At 37.6% G+C, this 19,726-nt stretch overlaps 2 protein-coding genes across 2 annotated transcripts in view; one reads left to right on the top strand and one right to left on the bottom strand.

Annotated features, from left to right (window-relative positions):
* The first annotated feature begins 5,968 nt into the window (after positions 1 to 5,968).
* Smp_155760 (hypothetical protein) lies at positions 5,969 to 6,609 on the top strand. Its single transcript, XM_018797024.1, has 3 exons — positions 5,969 to 6,168; positions 6,195 to 6,359; positions 6,391 to 6,609. Exons 1-3 carry the CDS (start codon positions 6,018 to 6,020, stop codon positions 6,519 to 6,521), a joined length of 447 nt encoding a protein of 148 aa, XP_018652107.1. The 5' UTR covers positions 5,969 to 6,017; the 3' UTR covers positions 6,522 to 6,609.
* Positions 6,610 to 13,552: 6,943 nt separating this feature from the next.
* Positions 13,553 to 19,726, bottom strand: part of Smp_155750.1 (bile acid beta-glucosidase-related) — a gene marked incomplete at its 5' end in the record, with an annotated part of 29,267 nt that continues 23,093 nt past the window's right edge. Inside the window, 3 exons of the mRNA XM_018797022.1 lie at positions 13,553 to 14,171; positions 15,448 to 15,639; positions 17,087 to 17,196. Of these exons, the coding sequence (XP_018652106.1) occupies positions 13,941 to 14,171; positions 15,448 to 15,639; positions 17,087 to 17,196 (533 nt within the window). The 3' untranslated portion in view covers positions 13,553 to 13,940. The remainder of the gene's footprint in view (positions 14,172 to 15,447; positions 15,640 to 17,086; positions 17,197 to 19,726) is intronic.

Below are 19,726 nucleotides of genomic sequence, written 5' to 3'. Positions count from 1 at the left end.
TGAAGAAGTTCAGACAAGTTTGCCGGACGAAACGTTGGAGTTATTTAAATTTCAATCACTGAGATTGTTTCAAATATAATTTTCACATATAATGACTTCTCTATACTCGGCGCTCAATTTTTTTCAAACTAATCGTTCTAGTCTTGACGAATATTCGTATATAGTGTTCGAGCTACTTTGTTAAATTTGATACGGTATATTTAGTTATGGGGAGATTTTCTTGACCTCATTATTACTTAACCGTAATAGAACCTAGTAATACTATTAATATGTGTGAATGGTTATCAAAAATTCTTTTACGTGGAAACACCGATAATTCTGTTTTCTTTTTTTAACAGATAATTGACGGTAATTCGTTAAATGTGAATGCGTCCATGGGAGACATGCACTAGGTCAAATGTTTTGCTGCACAATAAACCAATTATGTATTTGCATATTTACTGGCCGATGGTTCATACAAGATAGTTGCTAGTATCGAGTTTCTCATGAGGCAGAAAACGACCTATAACAAATATAGCAATTATAAGTTGTTTAAATCAACACAGACAATGTGCCACAAATATGGGTGGCATAAAGTTGCAAGATGTTTTCGGTTAAATAGGTCTTTACAAGATGATAAACAGTGAGTGATGCTCAGGTGATTACCAGGGAGAACATACGTTGTTACTAATGGGGAATACATTCCCAACTCATGTCTATGATAATGGCTTGAACCTCAGTCAATATTGAAGTAAATTCGACTGCTTATACTGATGATTTGCATGCATGATTGTGTCGCTAAACCTCCAACTAGACTGACAAGATTTTAAGATATTTACTGAATGAGCAACCGATGGATAGACATACCGTAATCATCTGTAATAGGTGAACATAACGAAAAGACTACTCTATTTAATGGTAACTACAAGTCAATTCGTTGACCGATTTTGTTGACGGTTTCATCAATTTTATCGATCATATTACGTGATTGTCATGTCATGACTATGTTTTATGACGATACCTTGAAACCGTTATGTTTAACTAGTTGTAGTGTTGATTGGGAATTAGATAGTGAGAAGTAGGTATTGTTGTTTTAGGTGCTTCTGAAATAGCTGAAGTTTGTAACGGTAACGAATCCGAGACGCCTAATTATATTATAAATCGCAATTCAAAAGTATTGATCTACATAGTGTTAATTTTAATATTTGGCTCAAATGCTTTTGTTTTGAACTCTTTCGTCACTAGCGACTACGTGACAGTTTAGTTATTATACCAGTGTAGTATGATAGTACCCAAATATAGTGACTTCATTATCTAAGCTATGTTCGTCTGTTTAGGCAACTAATATGGTAGACCAATTCATCAGCCCAAATACGTGTAGACATGACGACTATGATGGATTTAGTGGAAATGTTGGAGACGATTCAAATGATTGTTAATTGTAAATGGCATAGATTATATAATACGATACATGTGTAAGCTAGGTTAACGTGTAGGTTGGTGAGGTGTATAACAATTTAAAAATGATAAAATTGGCCAGAAAAATAATTTGAAATTTAAGACTACTTATGGAACTTCAGTTTGGGATTTGTGGAGTTGAAAACTTCTCGTAAAAAGCTATTGTAGTTGATCCTGTGACATCTACGAACATGTGACAAAGGCGATCGAAACTAAGAAATGTCAAATAACTTTTCTGAATCTAATATGCTTTGTATGTAAACAACGTACTTTTTCACAGTAGCATGTTGTAGTATAAAGCTATTGAATATACCTGATACCAAAAATGTTTTGGTAGTGGTTTTTGTGACACGTGTATACGCCTAGTCTCAGTAAAAACACATGCATGTTGTAGCGGTAAATAAATCCCCAAAATCAATAGCTCTGTTTGTGTTTGACATTGGATGCTTACCACCACCACACATCAGCTGAAGGCGCTCGTTCATGCATCCGCACCAGATCACAAGTGGGAACACCGTGCTCAACGTCTCCTGCGATCACTAGCCAGTTTAGATTAGTCAGATATATCTTCCATCCTCCTCGCTTCTGACTTTTGATTTCACTGGGTGAGTGCGATTAAATTATAGGCGTTACTGGCAAAGACTTATCAAACTACAATACCTGTGGAATCATCGATATGAAGTACAAAGGCAGTAAGTCATCCAGCAAACGAGTTAAACTCGCCTGGATTATTTTCGGAATTGATGTTATTCAATAGATTTGACGTGTATAAGATCAGTTATGACAAGTTGTAATGATCCAAAAGGGACCAGATTAAAACACATATTATTGCAAAAGCCCTTGGTGCTTGATGCCGTTGACATTCTTGTCATGCGCTCGAATCAGAATAAGTGAAACAGTCCAGAAAATTATGTAGCTGTCACTTCATGAACCATAGTGTATTTCCAAAACATTGTCCTTGTTGTTCAGCAACCGAACTCGAAAATTGGAAATTAGCTGGTCAGTGGTCGGAAAGAAAGATATTACAGGGTAGTCCATAGCATAAAACAGAGTGTAACATTGAGTGAAGAAACGGTATGAAGAATTAGGTCCAGGTAACCAATCAGTTCTTGCTCATGTTGCTCGTCAATGTCTACTTATGTCATTTAGAGACCACATTTGCTAGAGCTTAATGTTTTAATAAGTTTATTTCGCTGAAGCATATAAATGCTATTAAAGCTCTCTAATAAAATATAACCGACCTGTTATTACTATCGACTGAGCTAGTAAGTTACGAGTACTGATCAACAATAAAATACGACATTTGAGCATTAACTAGAGTACCAATAGAACAGTGGGTTAACATAAGGAAAAATCGATCGAGAAAGTTAAAGTGGACATAATGATTAATGATAGGAGGGTGCGTTTCCTCGGTCGAGCTTACCAATGTGAAACTATGGTGCATTTCGTGATTAGCAATGCTCAAATAATAGACCTAATCCTACAAATGTAGATTTGTCATGATGTGACTGCCTAATCTATAAGATCCTACGTGGAATTCACATCATTGTGTACACTGACTTGTCTTATCGTATTCATCACCAATATGTGATGGAGAACACACTTAGACTGAAGATAGAACAATATATTTCATATAGATAAAATAAATGTTACAAACTAGAAACTTACCTCTGGAAAGCAAAGTGTCAGCAATTCTGATTTACACAGAGCCGATCACAGTCAAGTATTTATGAACGTTTGACGGCCCTGTTAGTTTCTAACGACGGTTCATACCGAATTGTGAGTCTCTCATAATATTCTTAACAGACCAACTTCGTGGAAATGCGAAAATCATCAATTTAGACGACAATGCGAATAAAGCATTCTCCACAGTTAAGGAAACTATCGCTAAAGCAACGATACTCACACACCAGGACGTCTAAGTACCCTTTAGTACCGAGTAGACTCAGCAATCGAGAGAGTCCTATAACAATGGGTGAATATCAGCCTGATAGTGCTGAAACATCAACTATGCAACGTCTTCAAAACATTGCTAAAAACTTTTCATCCAGGTGTCCGCGCAAACATCAGGCTCTCAGAAGAATTGTTCGGCTGGCCTGAAATGAATGAAGACGTGAGGGAGTAGGCACGCTCCTGTGTAAGCTGCCACAAATCTAAGGTCATTAGACACAACAAGTATCCCTTATTCTCATTCCAAAATTTTTGGAGTTCGTTTCAGCTACACTCATCTGGATTCGGTAAGATACTTACCGGATTCAAATGGATACTCTTACCTCTTAACGTGTATGGACTGTTTCAATGGACGACCAGAAGCAGTAATCACGAAGAAAATTACTGCCGAGACGATGGCTCGCGCCTCCGTCGAACGATTGTTGGCAAACTTCGAATCCACTTCAAATATCACTACAGACCGAGGAAGCCAGTTCGGATCTATAATTTTGCGCTGTCTGATCACACTACTAAGAATCACACGAATCCAGAAGACGGCCTACCACGCACAGGCGAATGGGTAGAACGATTTCACCGTGTACTTTAATGCCACATCATCGATAAAAACGTAGCTAACGGCAATGCCGACAATGATGATCCTAAAGCGGCCTATTTAGAAGGAAACGTTAATAATGTTGATTTTCCTTATGTATACTCGAACGATGCTAGCCTCATAAATATGAAACCACACCCGATGATCAACAATCAAGACGAAAATTGTCAGACATCTGCGAATCAGCTCAAAACAATGCCCTCTGGAGGAAGGGTAAGGTTTTTAGGCACCTGAATAATTATTGAGCATAGGATACTGTAGACCACATTGTTTTATCTAAATCCTTTAGTACTGTTGTGTCGAAAGACCATAAAGAAACAGTTTTTCTAAATGCCAGTGTATGTATATGAATTTCTTCTTACAATAATCTGAAAAAACAATTGTTGTGCAAAAATTACTTTTACGCTATAGCAAGTTATCAGTATGTATGCATAGTATTTTTTTCCCCGACCGTTTTCTGTCCTTACGCATGAACATGTGCTTCAACGAGCACTTAAAATCGTATTCTTCTAGAATGTCCAGAAAAAAATGAAAAAGCGGACCACGATCACGACGAATGGAAATTTTCACTGTACATTTTTTGCATTGTCATGTTGTACTACAAGGCTACTTATACTAGTGAAAGACTACTAGGTGCTGCTGAATTTAACGAGTCATCAGAAGTGTGTTAACTAACGACAGGTTCGTTGGGTTGAAACTTCTGGCAGGCTACGTCTTAAGGGTCACCAATACAACAATAGGGGGGAATGAGCGGTGGCGGTAAATAAATCCCCTGTAAGTCTTTGTCATTGATTCTGATCTCATTCGTTTCACCGAAAACTCCATTGAAAGCTCTCAGTCACGCATCTGAGTTTCCGACCCTTTGTGGAAAATATGTTGTTAATCATAAATTGATGAGTTCCAGTAAATTTTGACTTTGAAGCTTCGTGTACTTAGCAAGATTTGTGTCGTTTGTGAGAAGCAGGGATTATAGTTGCTTTGATAAGCTTGGTTCATAACAGTAGCAACAAAACAAGAGCTCATAAAATGAACTGAGTAGAAACTCTTTTCAAGAGGGTGAGGACACTCGGCAACACGCTGTGCGAAAAAATGAAGAAAAATACCTGAAGAACATCTTTCAAAAGAATGGCTACCCAATCAACTTCATCAAAAAATACCAGCCAAACGCATCAAACGAAGTAAAGTACAGAACCCAACAAACGGATCATCCTACCATGTATAAAAGGCATGTCAGAAAGTAGAACGAGATTGGTGAAGTCTCGCGGAATAGGTATAGCACACAAAACAACAAAATCACTGCAATCAATCCTAGGCAAACAAAAGGGTGAAGTGACAAATGAAGAAAAACGGAACATCATATACAAAATAAATTGGTCCAACTGAGAAAAACAATATATCGGACAAAGCAGACGCCCTGTTCATCTTAGCCTGAATGAACCTCAATTTGCGATCAAACGCTATGACATATCCGCACTTATATCAATCCATGTGGACAACTGTTGGCACACATTCGACTAGAACAATATTGAGGTCTTGGCATTCAGGTCAATCAGCAATAAACGAGCACATTGAAATCAACCCAATTTATCAACCAATCAGAAAAATTATGAACAAATATAGGGCCGAAATTAAGGTCGACAATAACCGATCAACATCGAGATCTATAGGACAAGCTGTGAGCCATATGTGGAGAAATTCGAACACCTTATTTCTACTCGAAGTTTGTACTGATGATGTCGTTCAGAAGAACGATGGAAGCTCCATGACCGAACCATTCAGCCTAGAGAACAAAACTCCATCAAACACATTCAGTAGTGCATTTCTATATTGTCCTATGGCATCTAGACACATATTGCAGTTCTTAATATGCCACTTATCATGATCTGTTAAACATTCTGAAACATTCACCAGTAAAACAGTAATTTCTTCAACATCGAACAGGGATTTCGACCTTCAGAACAGGCGTAGTGTCCTTCATCTGCAGCTCAGTTTTGGGGTCTAGGTAGCACTTACCGAGGTCGTCATTTACAAACATCATATGTTATCTTCACCATTAGGATTTAATGTTCAACGAAATGTAAAGATAAAATCAGTTTACCAGGTTATTGGTATCTTGGTTGGAGTATGCTTCAATATATTTTATATCACAGTTAGAGATGTGGAAACTGCAGTTTGTTGCTCATTTTCAAGTGGGTCCTATCGTTTTTATTTCCAGTTCTGTTTGGGTCTGTTGGATTATATGTTGACATCCAGTTACTTAGAGGACACTGGAGAGTGTGGCCATATATCCTTCGACGGTACATGTTGCTGGGTATAGTTGGGTCAGTTCTCTCTTCAGTAGTGCTTGTGGGGAATTTATACAATGAAATAAAATACCGCCGTAAGTTAGCTGTTAGACTAACACCTCTTAGAAATGTCATCCTTTCGGTCAGATTTATGGTCGTTGTCCTCCCTACACTGGTCTGCTATCCTGGCATGGACATCTAGGAAGTACCATATCCTGCTAACAGATGTTTATACGCTATCAAAAGGCCATAGTTAGTGACTAAACAGCTCGATTCAGTGTGAAATAACTACCTTATTAGAACTACTGGAACTATATGTATACATATAGTCAGATTTTATCATATATATGTATATATAATGAAATTTGACCTTTGAGATCACTCAAGTATTTTGCTTTGTATGGACGTTTTATTGTTTCAACACATATTACCTGCCTTAACCTCATATACTTACTTTCAAACTTTTGTACTTAGTAAAAAATTAAGACCCTTAATCTTGTAGTGATTTTTTCCAATACACGGCAAATTTAAGTAAAAACAGAACGCCGGTTAGCTTGGAGACCTGATTTCACGTTAGAGGTATCAGTGAAAGACAATACGTGTAGTAGTGTGTTTCAGTAGTTTGGTACTCTGCGGAATGCAAACTTCTAGACTTTAACGCTACGCTCTCCTCTTTTCAACTTCCTCGACATATCCTTTTAGGTGGTGAAGTGAATGGTAAATACTGATACCGATCAGCATGCATACATCTGATATCCGACCCTCTCAACCGGTGATGTCTTACTGATTCTTTTTCATTTGCGTCTGTTTGAGCAATAATGTAACACTCACCAAAAGTGTTTATCTGTTTCTAAAATGTCTCACTGGTTCTTTGGTCCAAATTATCCTTATGATCAGTTTGGGCTACATCACTTAGCGATCGTTCGCTATTCTATGGAAACCAAGTCCGCTTTGAGGTGTTAACTCGGATGACGCAGATTTGCACTAGATCCTACTTTAACCATGATTGACTAAAAGGATTAATATTAGTTCTGGCGAATGTTAGCCGGTATTCATCTTTGTCAGCTCCCAGTTTCTCTTTCAAGTCTGAAGATCTCAATCTTCCCTCAACCTTAAATTCGCTTATCATACACTTTAATAAAACCCTTTTTCGCACGGGTAGACATGACGAGAAAACATTTAAGATAGTTGCATCAGTTGCTTATTAGCTAAAGCTTCCAGCCAGTAAGTAATAAACTAGTCTTGTTTTGCCAATTTCGACGTGAAAGAAGTTTAGTATAAAAATCTGGATGGAATACTATATAAGACATGAAAGTGGTTCAGCTCTACGTACAAGTTATTAATAGGTTTTCATTGAGTCGAAAGTTCAGGTTAGAAAGTATTGAGGATCTTTACATCCTGAGGATATATTGCGAATAGTGTCGTATGAATCGTAAGGTCCTCTGCATCTAGTTGTCTTGGTGCTTTATTAGCTGAGGAAACTAAGCGCCACAACTAACACCATTTTTCAGTTTCCTATCTTGATTATTGTCATAGGCATTCCTTACTACAATTAATAGTAAAAATACAGACTATCTGATCACTAATAGAAATACTAGCATTTAAAATCCAAAGTGTGAGCACTCGTATCATGGTTGCCATACCTAGTTAAATCAGTGAGAAATTGGTCAGAAGTTTTTTTTTCATAAAAGATCAAGTCTTGAAGGATAGCTGTCAGGTCTGTTTCAAGCGCAGTTGGTGGCGTGTCATTTCTCTACACCAGCCGTTCTCACTCAATCCTAAAAATAGGGAAATGTCAACATCCACTAGTGTAAAAAGCCGGACTTGAAAAGTATGGTTCGAAAGAAATAAATGAGGTTGAATTTAAACGTAAGATTTAAGGGAAGACAAAGTATGAAGTCAACTGTCAACAGCTTTAGGCCATATTACCAAAATAGTTATCCTATAGATCCCAAGCGAGGAATCAACACTTACCAATGCGACTCAATGGCAGCCAATGATTTCATACTCTGATGCCTGTCGTCTTCGAACATGTGTAACACATTCTCCAGTCGACAACTGTTTGTGAGGCACCAAAGAAATGTCCATTTCTACCTAACATCTCACCCCCGACTTGTAGATTACTCACTCAGGAGATTCACACGCGACCAATGCCTCGAGTTTTGTGATCAAATACTTGCTTCATACATATACCACCTAACTTCAAACAACTTGTTTAACTCGTAAAAGTTTTCAGAAACACACCTGCCGACTTTACTGACTGTTTTTGGCTGAAATTTTTTGGATAGTCTTGTCGACGTTTTCGCGTAATACACTTTTTCACTTACACCGGTTACCCCCAATGGAGCATAGGCCACCGACCAGCATTCTCCAACCCACTCTGCCATGGGCCTTCCTTTCTAGTTCTAACCAGTTGTTCATTCTCATGTTTCCATTTCTCGGCGTAATGCGTTCTTTGGCCTTCAGGATTCCACGAGAGGGCTTGTCTTGTGACTCAGTCGGCTGCTTTCTTCAATGTGTGTCCTATCCACTTCCAGCGCTTCCTGATTTCTACCTCCACTGGAATCTGGTTCGTTCTCTCTCACAGTAGGTTGTTGCTGATGATGTCTGGCCAACAGATCCGAAGCATTTTGCGTAGACAACTATTAATAAACTCCTGTATCTTCTGGATGATGGCTTTCGTAGTTCTATACGTCTCCGCCACATACAGTAGAACTATCTTGACATTTGTATTAAACATTCTGATCTTGGTGTTGGTTGACAATTGTTTTGAGTTTCAGATGCTATTCAATTGTAAATATGTTGCTCTTGCTTTGCCGATCCACACCCTCACATCTGCATCATATCCACCGTGTTCATCAATGATGCTGCCCACATTTGTAAGGGTTTTCACATCCTCCAAAGCTTCTCCTTCAAGTGTAATTCGATTGGTGCATGCTGTATTGTATGGAAGAGTCTTCCTTTTCCCTTTGTTTATGTTGAGATCTGCTTCTGCTGAGGCTACTGTTACACTGGTCATCTCCTGCATTTGTTGTTGCGTATGTGATAGAAGGGCCAGGTCATCTGCGAAGTCTAAATCGTCCAGCTGCATCCTAGCTGTCTACTGTATCCCGTGCTTACCCCCATATGTTGACGTCTTCATGATCCAGTCGATCACCAGGAGAGAGAGAGTAAGCAACCTTCTCTGACACCGGTCTTTACCTCGAACGAATCAGTGAGTTGTCCTCCATGCACGATTTGGCAGTTTAATCCATCATAGGAATTCTGTATGATTTTGACTATCTTCTCAAGCACGCCGTAGTGTCGAAGAAGCCTCCACAGTGTTGTCCTGTCGACGCTATCAAATGCTTTCTCATTGTCAATGAAGTTGATGTAGAGTGGTAAATTTCACTTAATTGATTGTTCCACAATGATCCGTAGAGTTGCGATTTGGTCTGTGCACGATTGCCCCTTACGGAATTCAGCCTGTTGGTCTCGAAGTTGGGCGTCTACAGAGTCCATCATTCTGTTTGACATTTATTTATTTATTTAAACACATAAATATTGGTACAAGGAAGCACCAGATAAATATGCGCCTCACAAATCTCATTTGATTTGTGTGAGGGCTGTGATACTGCCCAGGTGCCCAGACTGAAGCAGGTGGTTTTCTTAGGGGGCCACACCCAGAGCCTTTGACCTGAAGGTCTAGTCCACAAGGCAGTGGAGCATCGTAAGGAGATGCAGTCCCATGGTAGCCGGTGACCAACAGTTGGTTCATGCGCCATTCGTTCCTTCAGGATACTGGAGCCCATATACACCATTGGTTTGGAATCAGGGTTTTCCAATCCCCCTAGGTGGATCCTCCACATCCACCAACCCGGTTAAAGCGCCGGACATTCGCTTTTCGTCCTCTCACTTTTGTGAACAATACCCCCGCCACGAGAAGGCAGTGAGTAGGACTTCCCTGGTAGAGGCTATATATTCGCGTGGCCATGTGAGAGCATTTCGAGAAGGAGAGAGGACTCTCCCCACTCTCGGCCGTACCAGGGCATTTGGGGGCTCTGTTTGACAACACCCTGTTGAAGACTTTTTCTGGTATTAAGAGAAGAGTGATGCCCCTGTATTTATAACACTTGCTAAGATCGCCTTTCTTTAGTATCTTGATCAGGTGTCCTTCTTCCCAGTCTGTTGGTACTTGTTCTTCATCCCGAATCTTACTGAAAAGAATTTTGAGTATCTTTGCAGTTGCCGCTACTTCTGCTTTCAGTGCCTCTGCTGGAATGTTGTCTGATCCCACTGCTTTTGCCGCTCTTGATTTGTCTGATGGCCGCGCTCATCTCTTCAATTGTTGGTGGGCCAACATTGATCGGCAGGTTCGTGTGTGTTATTTCGATGTTGGGTAGGTTGAGTGAAGCCGGTCCATTCAAGAGTTCTTTGAAGTGTTCTACCCACCTGTTCCGTTGTTCTTTAATGTTGGTCATTAACTTACATTCCTTGCTTTTCATCGGTCGTTCTGGTTTACGGTAATTTCCAGCGAGGTTCTTTGTTGTATCATACAGTTGTCTCATGTTTTCTCATGTAGCCTTTTCCGCCGTCATTGCTAAATCTTTCACATATTTACGTTTGTCGGTTCTGATGCTCCCCTTCACTTGCTTGTTTACGTCTGTGTATTCAGCTTGTGCCTTGGCTTTTTCTGCTCTTGTTCGGCTGGCATTGATCGTTGCCTTCTTGTTCCTCGTTTCTTCAATCTTATCCAGTGTATCAACAGTGATCCATTACTTGTGATGGTGCTTCTTGTGGCCCAGAACCTTATGACATGTTGAGGTGATTGCCTCCTTGATCCCTTTCTAGTTGCTCTCCATGGTAGTTCCCTCTCCATTGAGTAGATCATGAAAATCCTGAAACTTGTTGTTGAGAGCTATCTTGAATTTGTTGAGTTTGTCAGTATCCCGAAGAAAAGCCGTATTAAACTTTTGTGATGTTGCCCAGTGCTTCTTTAGTTTTAATTTCATCTTGGTGACCAACAAGTGGTGATCTGATGCTATGTCAGCTCCTCTTCTGGATGTTACATCGTCCTCCTGGACTTTTTGTTGATGCAGATATGGTCGATTTGCTCCTGTATAGTGTGATCTGGTCAAGTCCATGTGGCTTTGTGTAGGCCTATGACAAGTTTGTTGAAGGAACATAGGTTTGCAAATTTCTCACCATTTTCGTTCCTTTCTCCTAGTCTATGTAGTCCCATGATGTCTTCGTATCCGGTGTTATCATTTTTAAACTTGGCATTTAGGTCTCCCATCAGATTGGTCAAGTACTTTGTTGGGCATTTCTCAACGATTGACTTCAGCCTATCATAGAATTGATCTATAACGTCTTCATTGTAATCGTTGGCAGGCGCATAGCATTGAATGACGTTCATTGTAATTCCCTCTCTCTTTGTTTTGAGGGAGGCTTTGATGATTCTTAATCCATGGGATTCCTATCCTATAAGTGCTTTTTGTGCTTGTTTGGATAGCATCAGTGCAACGCGTTGTGTATGTGAAGAATTTTCTTCTTAATGGCCGGAGTATAATAGAAGCTACCTTAAAGATAGGTTTTGTTGTCCAACCTGTGTCCAATGTGTTTCACTGATTCCAAGCACCTCCAGGTTGTATCACCTCATATCTGCAGCGATTTGCAAGATTCACATTGTACGAGAATTCCTGGTAGCTAAATAAATGGTTATTCTGGTTGTCAGAAGCGACATCGGCCTCGTGAATTCCGAAGGAACTCATCTTTCACCATGAAGCGTCATAACTCTTCCAAATAAAGACTTTCTGACTCCCAGGGCAGAGTTTAAATAATTCTTTATGGTTAGTGTAATGTTAGTGAGTTAGTCTTCTATGGAATAACGTCGTTAACCTCATGCCCGAACCTCCTCCTTTATCTGGGCTTGGGACCGGCAGTATCCCCCGTGGGGGCCACAGGCGGAGTCGTTTACATACGTAGGGCCAAAAAATAGACCAAGACAGATTAATACATGAAGAATGATTAAATTGACGTCCATTAATAATAAATCTAATTTTTATTCAGTAATTAAGCACTCAATACATAAGAAGCACGAGTACGAATAATTTCTCATAATTATTTACTCAAATTTATTATTTTGAAATTTGAACTTGGTTCCCATTATCCAAATAGCTACCGGACGGAAAAAAATCCGCAATGAGTTTCTACGTTCCTGTTGATAGCGATTTAAAGCTTGCAACCATCCTTTCATGATTATATAATATGCCCTCGTGTGCCAGGTAATTTTGCGTTGGCTTTCAGAAATTGAAAGGACGAAAAGAGAATGTCCGGCACTTTAACCGAGTCGGTGGACACGGAGATTCCACATAGGGGAGTTGGAAAACCATGATTCCAAACTAATAGTGCACATGGGCTCCAGGATCATGAAAGAACAAATGGCGTATGAACTAATTGTTGGGACCGTATCTGTTTACGTTGCTCCACTGCCTTGCGGATTAAACCTTTAGGTCAAAGGCTCGGGGAGTGGCCCCATAAAGAAAACCACCTGCTTCGACTTGGGCACCAGGGCAGTTTTTCAGCTCTCACACAAATCGAATGATCTATGTGGCGCATATCTATTTGGTGCCTTCTTGTACCAATGTTTATGTGTTAAAATAAATAAATTCATGATTATCTGACTCAAGTTAACATCAAAGACTTTGTCCCTTACTTTCAATGAGTGTACACCAAAGTGTATTTGAGGTTGAAGTAGTGTTACACCTACTGAACGCCAGTTAGATATGCGTCAGGCAGGTTATACGGACGCGCAGTCAAGCAGTAATGTAGCACTAATACGTTGCTTCAAAATTCTAGGGAAGGTAAAACGGACTGCTTCCTTCCTGAACTCCAATACTGTTTTCCACTGGAATGCATATCGAGTTTTAAAAGGATGTTAAAAGACAAAGCCCCGTGAAGGAGAATAAAATGTTAAATCTAGCTTTAAATAAAGTGAACAATTGGTCTGAGTGTTTACCATGACGGAAAAGCACTCACTGATAAAAAAGAAAACAACAGTATACAATCAAAGTCGCGGTTACAGATTCATGAAGACGGATACTATTTCAGGAGCTAGATAAATGCGGAAGAGTATATTAAACAATCACAGCAACGGTCACCTGTTTCAACGGGATACATAGAGCAAATAAAAGCTATTTTTTGTAGTTCTTTATGAAAGCAAATACAGTTACATCATTATGATATCGTTGTTGAAATATATATATGTATATGGAAATTTAATACTTAGTAAATAAAAAAAGGAACGAATCGAGCGAAGAAAATATATATATATATGTCAAAACGGGAATTTTCACTATAATAAAGTAAATGTTCTACTTTTATCCAGAAAAAAGTAATAGCTTTTTACGTTATGAATGTTAAGATAAAAAAGTTATCAAAATTATCTTCGACAGAATATAGAAAGAAGCAGGATTTGAAGAAAGTCAATTAACTAAGGTAAGTCACCAGAATCATCTATAAAAGAAAAATGTAAGGTAATTATAACGTCAATCTATTTTTTACTAATGTAAGAGCAGAGTAATAAAAAATAAAGTACTCGAAATGTAACAAACAAATAAACGAAGGATCAGTATGGCTTACAGTATAAATTTAAGTACAATTGCTTGCTTACTGAATTATCTTCACTATTTACAAGCCTAAATGTTTGTAAATGTAGCATTAAATTCTGAAGCGTCTGAGTACTTGTATATGTTGGTGAATTCTAATGCCTGTTGAATACTCCAAATAGCCAGTGCCCGCATATATCCAGGACAACGAAAACGACCATCAGACATGTATGCTTCAGGTGTCTGGTATTGTAATCCGTAAAGATTGTAGATAGTGTCGTAGCATTTTTCGCCGAGAGCCAACCCCTCGTCAATCATTCCCTAACAGAAAAAAAGTAAAATAATTATTAGAAAATTTTAGACTGACTTCATGTAAAGGTGATAAAAAGTCCGCTTTTCTCGACATAACTTCAAGACTGTCGGACTGAGCGGTGTCGGTAGATGAACATTTCTAGGAGTAGAGTGTGGTCTGTAGTTGTATATACTAGGTTATATGGGCTTAAATTAGTCGCAGATACATTCGTTTTTTATCTTTCTCTAAACGTTGCACTTCATATCATTCGATGTTCAACATTCTCCTATCCTATACGTTCTTTTTAGACTATATTACTGTTTTTTACTATTGAAGTACAGCTCATTTAACAAGCACATAAATTTTACCACGTATTTCGCTATGTATGGGGCTGGTGATACTAATTAATCTCTCGAATCACTATAGCTGGATTAGGGTTCAAATATGCCACCTACTGGCTGAAAATCAAGCGCTTTAACTATATCGCTAGCATTCTAAAACTACGTGAAATCCTATTATCGATATTACAATATGGTGAGTTGGATACTGTTTACATGTAGATAAGCATCAAAGGTATGTGATTAATACATTTAATTGGTTAAAATGCATCTGAAATATTGAATTTGTCTAACCAACAATACTGAATAAACTGAAGGCTTTAGTTTTTTATATTGCTTACAAACATCCCCCGCAGTGTTACAGTACAAAATTATTATCACTGTATACAAAGACGGCAATTATTGCGAATGCTCCTGTAATAAGACATACTTGTCATTAATCTTCGAAACTAGCTATCCAAAATCGACTTTTAAACACTATCCTGACGACAGATTAGCAAGTCAACTAGTGGAGAAATAATTTCGTCATTAATACTATAGTATTCATTGTAAAAACAGTATAATATGCACGTAAATATGTTCAAATACAAAGAAAGGTGGATAAGTAGCAAAATGAAAAAAGATCAGTGTTTTTACTTATTTAGTGATAGATTTGTATAAGGAAGTTAACTTTTTCTATGTTATAAGACGACGGAATGTCCACTAAGTAGAATCAAACAATACGTTAATGAAATTTAGGAGTCAAATGATGAAATTGTGTGGTACACATATGAAGATCAGAGACCTTATTCAACTGACTAATCAAGGTAGGAAATAGCGTGACTTATACATTAAGGGTTTCGCATAACTTTGATATGAACTAAAGGTGATGGATATTCATCAAAACACCGGATTGTATACAACTAAATATATTAAATATTAACAAGGAAATAAATCTTGACAATTAAATAGCAAAATCGTTCCATACCTCGGCTATCATAAGAGAAGAAAGTGAGTAGTTTACAGCGACCCAAAATTCTTCTGCTTGAACACTACTAAGGTCAGGTTTACAGACTGGAAGACAACCGTTAATTGCACCTATAGTGCCATTTTTTATGCCATGCCAATTGCAATTCGAAATTGTCTGTAGGGTTTTCACTACATGATTTTTGGGTAAAATCTGGAGAATAAAGAACATGAATTATTTCGACGGAGCATTCGAGCTTTTACTAATGATATTTATTGTACAAAGCCCAAATAGAATGAAAAATAGCCTACAGCAGAGTCATGAGTGTCAAAAAATATGGCAATGCGTGAAATAAAATTCATAGTATCGACGCAGCTCATTTTTTAAACAGTTTAACAAAAACTTGGATTAGGATTTTAGTTATGTTCTTCAAGCTAAGAAGAAATAAAATATGTAAAAAAGTAGTTGTTTAAACGTATCATAGCACTACAGAGATTCCCAGAAATTCAGGTTAGTTTAGAACTCTCACCTTGCTTTCTTAGTTTATCAAATAGTCATATGGCTCTGCTATCTTCATAATTCCACAAACTATAAGAAAGAGGACATAAAATCGTAACAGTTAATCATGACACAAAGTCACTCAACAACGCTATATCTTAACTGTTTTATTTGACTTATTCTTTGAAGTAACCTGGTGATTTATAACAATGTTCGTATTTGGTCGAGTTCACATAAGGACATATGCGAAAGAGTTTAAAAAATTATTAACCGGTTTTTGTAACGTTAGTGAGTCTTTGGCTGGGGCGTTGTCCACATGTGATGTTGCATCTTCCTCCTGTATGTTCACTTTGTAGATCTTGTAAGTGATTTGCTTCCTGACCTGAATGGTTTGATTTTGAAACCTTCATTTTCCTTTCAAACATTACAGTACAAACTCCAAAAGGAGGAGAGCTATTAAACCTTTTTCACAATTGACCAACAGCTTATTTTGTTGATTTGGAATTTCGTTAGTTCTTGCCTATAAATATATGCTCATTGTTTGTATGTGCACATGGATGGTTTTCACCTCTAACTTGGTCTGTGGTTTTACAGTTGTTAATCGTTTATCTTTTGACTAAACCATCCAGTTCAAAGAACAAAACGCATCCGAAATCCTCATTCTGAGTTACAAATGTTCTGTATCACTTTGTACACCATATCATAAATGTTTTCCATAAAACCGAATTCCTGTAACACTAGATTTTATGCACAGATCGGAAGCATCAAAAACATCTAAATACACGAAAGCAAACGGTTATCACGAAATAAATGGATAGTTTGTACGACAAGGACTCGATTCGATTTAAAGTTCACTGCCCTTTATGAATGGCTTGGTTCCCATTAACTGAGATTTCAATAGTCCTAGTTTAACCTAGTCATTATGAGATTTAATGCTTCTCAAATGCATGCTGAGACGATGACAGATAATTTTTAGAAATGTGATTGTATTTTGTTGAACCTCACTGAGTGTCGAATGACGTTCCATTTGATTTCAATCAAATATTTCCGTCATCATGTCGAACAGTTTCCTCCCACTTATAACCAGACGGGGTTTGTATACATGAAAAATCAATGTGATTTCTCAAACAAGTGACGGTTAATTTTACTTCCCGAAACATACCAAGTTCGGTGGCACTCCAGTAATACGGGAAAACCAATATCCGCTTAATTGATCGGCCATAATAACTTCACGTCTAGGAGTACAGTATGTTTGGAAAGCGTAATACGAACCTTAAGAGTAAAAAGAGAAAAGATTGAAACTCCTAAACTGAGAATAAATACTTTAACAAATTTACCAACGAAACGGTATCCATTGATTAGCTCTATTTATTGATCATCGATATCAACTGGACCTTTAGTAGTAGAAGAAAAACCAGACTTTATGAACTACTATGAGCCAAGAATCTAGATTTTGTTATCTATTAGTAACTATACATCTAGTAGCATTTTTGAGACAAGTCAAAGAAAGTATACAGCAATGACGTAGATATGCTATTCGAAGAAATGCTTTAGAACTTACATAATAAAGACCATGTCGTCTTAATGTCGATAACGTATGGTCACTCAGTCTATTTGTAACTAGGAGAAGCACACATTGCTGTATTTTACAGCAAGTAAACAGACAGTAGTCTTACTAAAACAATAGGAACCTATGTGAACTTACCACAAATAGTGGGACGAATTGGTCCATCTTATTTCATAAGGAGATTTTGTACGTAAGACTGATTACTGTAAAACAAAGGCATACCAAAGTTAAAGTGCCTCAATATGAGTATTAGGAATTGACCATCGTATAAGCTGAAGATAATCAAAGTTTATTTGCTTGATCAGAAACAGTATTTACTGTCACTCAACACTGACTTCCATAAGCTTCATGACACTGAAAATCACTGAAACCAAACGTTTTGACAGTTTATGCAACAAAAAATGAGATTAAAGGTAGTTCTATCAGATCAGTCTTTTTGAGTACACCAAAAATGCGTGAGAACTCATATTACATAGAGGCTATATACTGTAATCAAAAGCCAGCTTTTGAACTCATTGAAACCCACAATAATACACAGAGCGATATTAATAGAGTCTTTTCTCATTTACTCGTGTAATATTGCTTTGATGTTTAAAGGATATCTAAGCCTTCCAACTTTGTTCTTATACTCAATCGTCTATTACTTTTTTTCTAGCTTTAATTCTAAACAAGGTGATAACCCTAACGCAGTGTTTGGTTTCATGTAATAAAGTATTATTATGAAATTCCAGTTGACAGGAAACACTTTGAATTGAAAGTAATTCCCGCTAGAGGGATCATTGAACACTGATAGATAAATTTTAACAGTTAGATTATAAAAATACACCGCAATTTATAGTAGTTTTTCTTAACTAATAATAGTAAGATCTACATTACAAATGTGTATAACACAATCAGGTTGTTATTAACATGGTAATAGTGAAGTAATAAACAGTTTTGACATTCGTGAAAAACTACGATTTGAGTAAAATATTGGTGATAGAGAAGACGTATATTACTTAATGTTAGTGAACATTATGTATTGATCATTTAACTTAAAATAGTAGATATCTACAATCGAGATTGTTCGTTTTCACTGAATTATGACAAATTACTGTTAGTAGTATTATTCAAATATCATTTACAGTGATTTTAATTAGCTTAGAAGACTAAAAGCAAGTATTTTTATGATACACATTCCTTAAAAATTCTTAACCATATAAATACATAGTTATAAAGAAATGAGTGGGATCCCCGGGTACCGAGCTCGAATTCGCCCTATAGTGACTACTACTAATACTGTAAATAATAGTATTTACACGAACTAAACATACGTGCTAATACAACAAACATCAAACCATGATCTTAAGATCTTTTCTTTTAATGGTTAAAGTTGCATACACCTTATTAAATGCAATACCGATCGATGGAGTACATACCTTTTTCTTTATGACTGACTACATAAGAAAGGGATTTTACATTGTGAAAAACTCTAAATATCCACTTAATGTGAAAAAAATAGTATACTGAGAATGACAGTGTCTTAAATGTACTTCTTATTAGTAGTCAGCAATTGACGAGTAATAAACTAGGCAGTTATAAGAATACTACATCTGTCAAAGATCGGTTGAGAAAAGCAAAATGAAGGTAGCATGTAGATAATGAAAAATGAGTAAACGTCAAACTCCATGTCAGTCAGCAATACCGTAGGACCAGGCACACATATGCATCGGTCTAAGTTGCCACACCTCATCAGCGCAACAAGATGAACACCGAATTTATAGAAGTATTTACTTCAATGGCACTAATATATAAAAGAAAGATTGTGTATAAGGATATAATACGGAAAGAAAGAATTAGTTTGTAGAAAGAAAAGGTATAAAGTGATTTTAATCTCACGGTTTAAGGGAGGAAAGAGAGTGTGACCGCAGTGCCTAACGGATAACTGCTTGAGGTCGGTCACACACGACCTTTTTGTAAGTAACTTTCGTGTTAGCTCCGTGCTTGTTGAGACCTTACCGCCGGAGACGGAAATCCGTGGGATAAGGTGAGGTGTGCATTTATAGGGTAGGCCTATTCTAACCCCACTCCTCCTTGTGGGAAGGCAGCATCGCTGTTATGCTGATTGTCTGAAGCAAACAGCTTACTGTTGTTACACATCTGTTCAATCATCATTGCGACTTCGCTCTTAAACCTTGATTTTGCTGCTTTTAGTCTTAGCGCTCTTCAACCGACCTATCTGGCATGGAAGGACCT

This window comes from Schistosoma mansoni, chromosome 4, assembly GCF_000237925.1.
Source record: "Schistosoma mansoni strain Puerto Rico chromosome 4, complete genome".
Lineage (NCBI taxonomy): Eukaryota > Metazoa > Platyhelminthes > Trematoda > Strigeidida > Schistosomatidae > Schistosoma > Schistosoma mansoni.
Note: the sequence above shows the minus strand (reverse complement) of the source record. Positions and strands in the feature narration are given on the sequence as shown.

Bases quoted from the DNA above. Each gene is read 5' to 3' on its own strand.
- Smp_155760 (XM_018797024.1), top strand. From the start codon at position 6,018: ATGTTATCTTCACCATTAGGATTTAATGTTCAACGAAATGTAAAGATA. The intron at 6,169-6,194 runs GTGGGTCCTATC...TTTTATTTCCAG, and splicing joins AGTTTGTTGCTCATTTTCAA to TTCTGTTTGGGTCTGTTGGA. The intron at 6,360-6,390 runs GTAAGTTAGCTG...AACACCTCTTAG, and splicing joins CAATGAAATAAAATACCGCC to AAATGTCATCCTTTCGGTCA.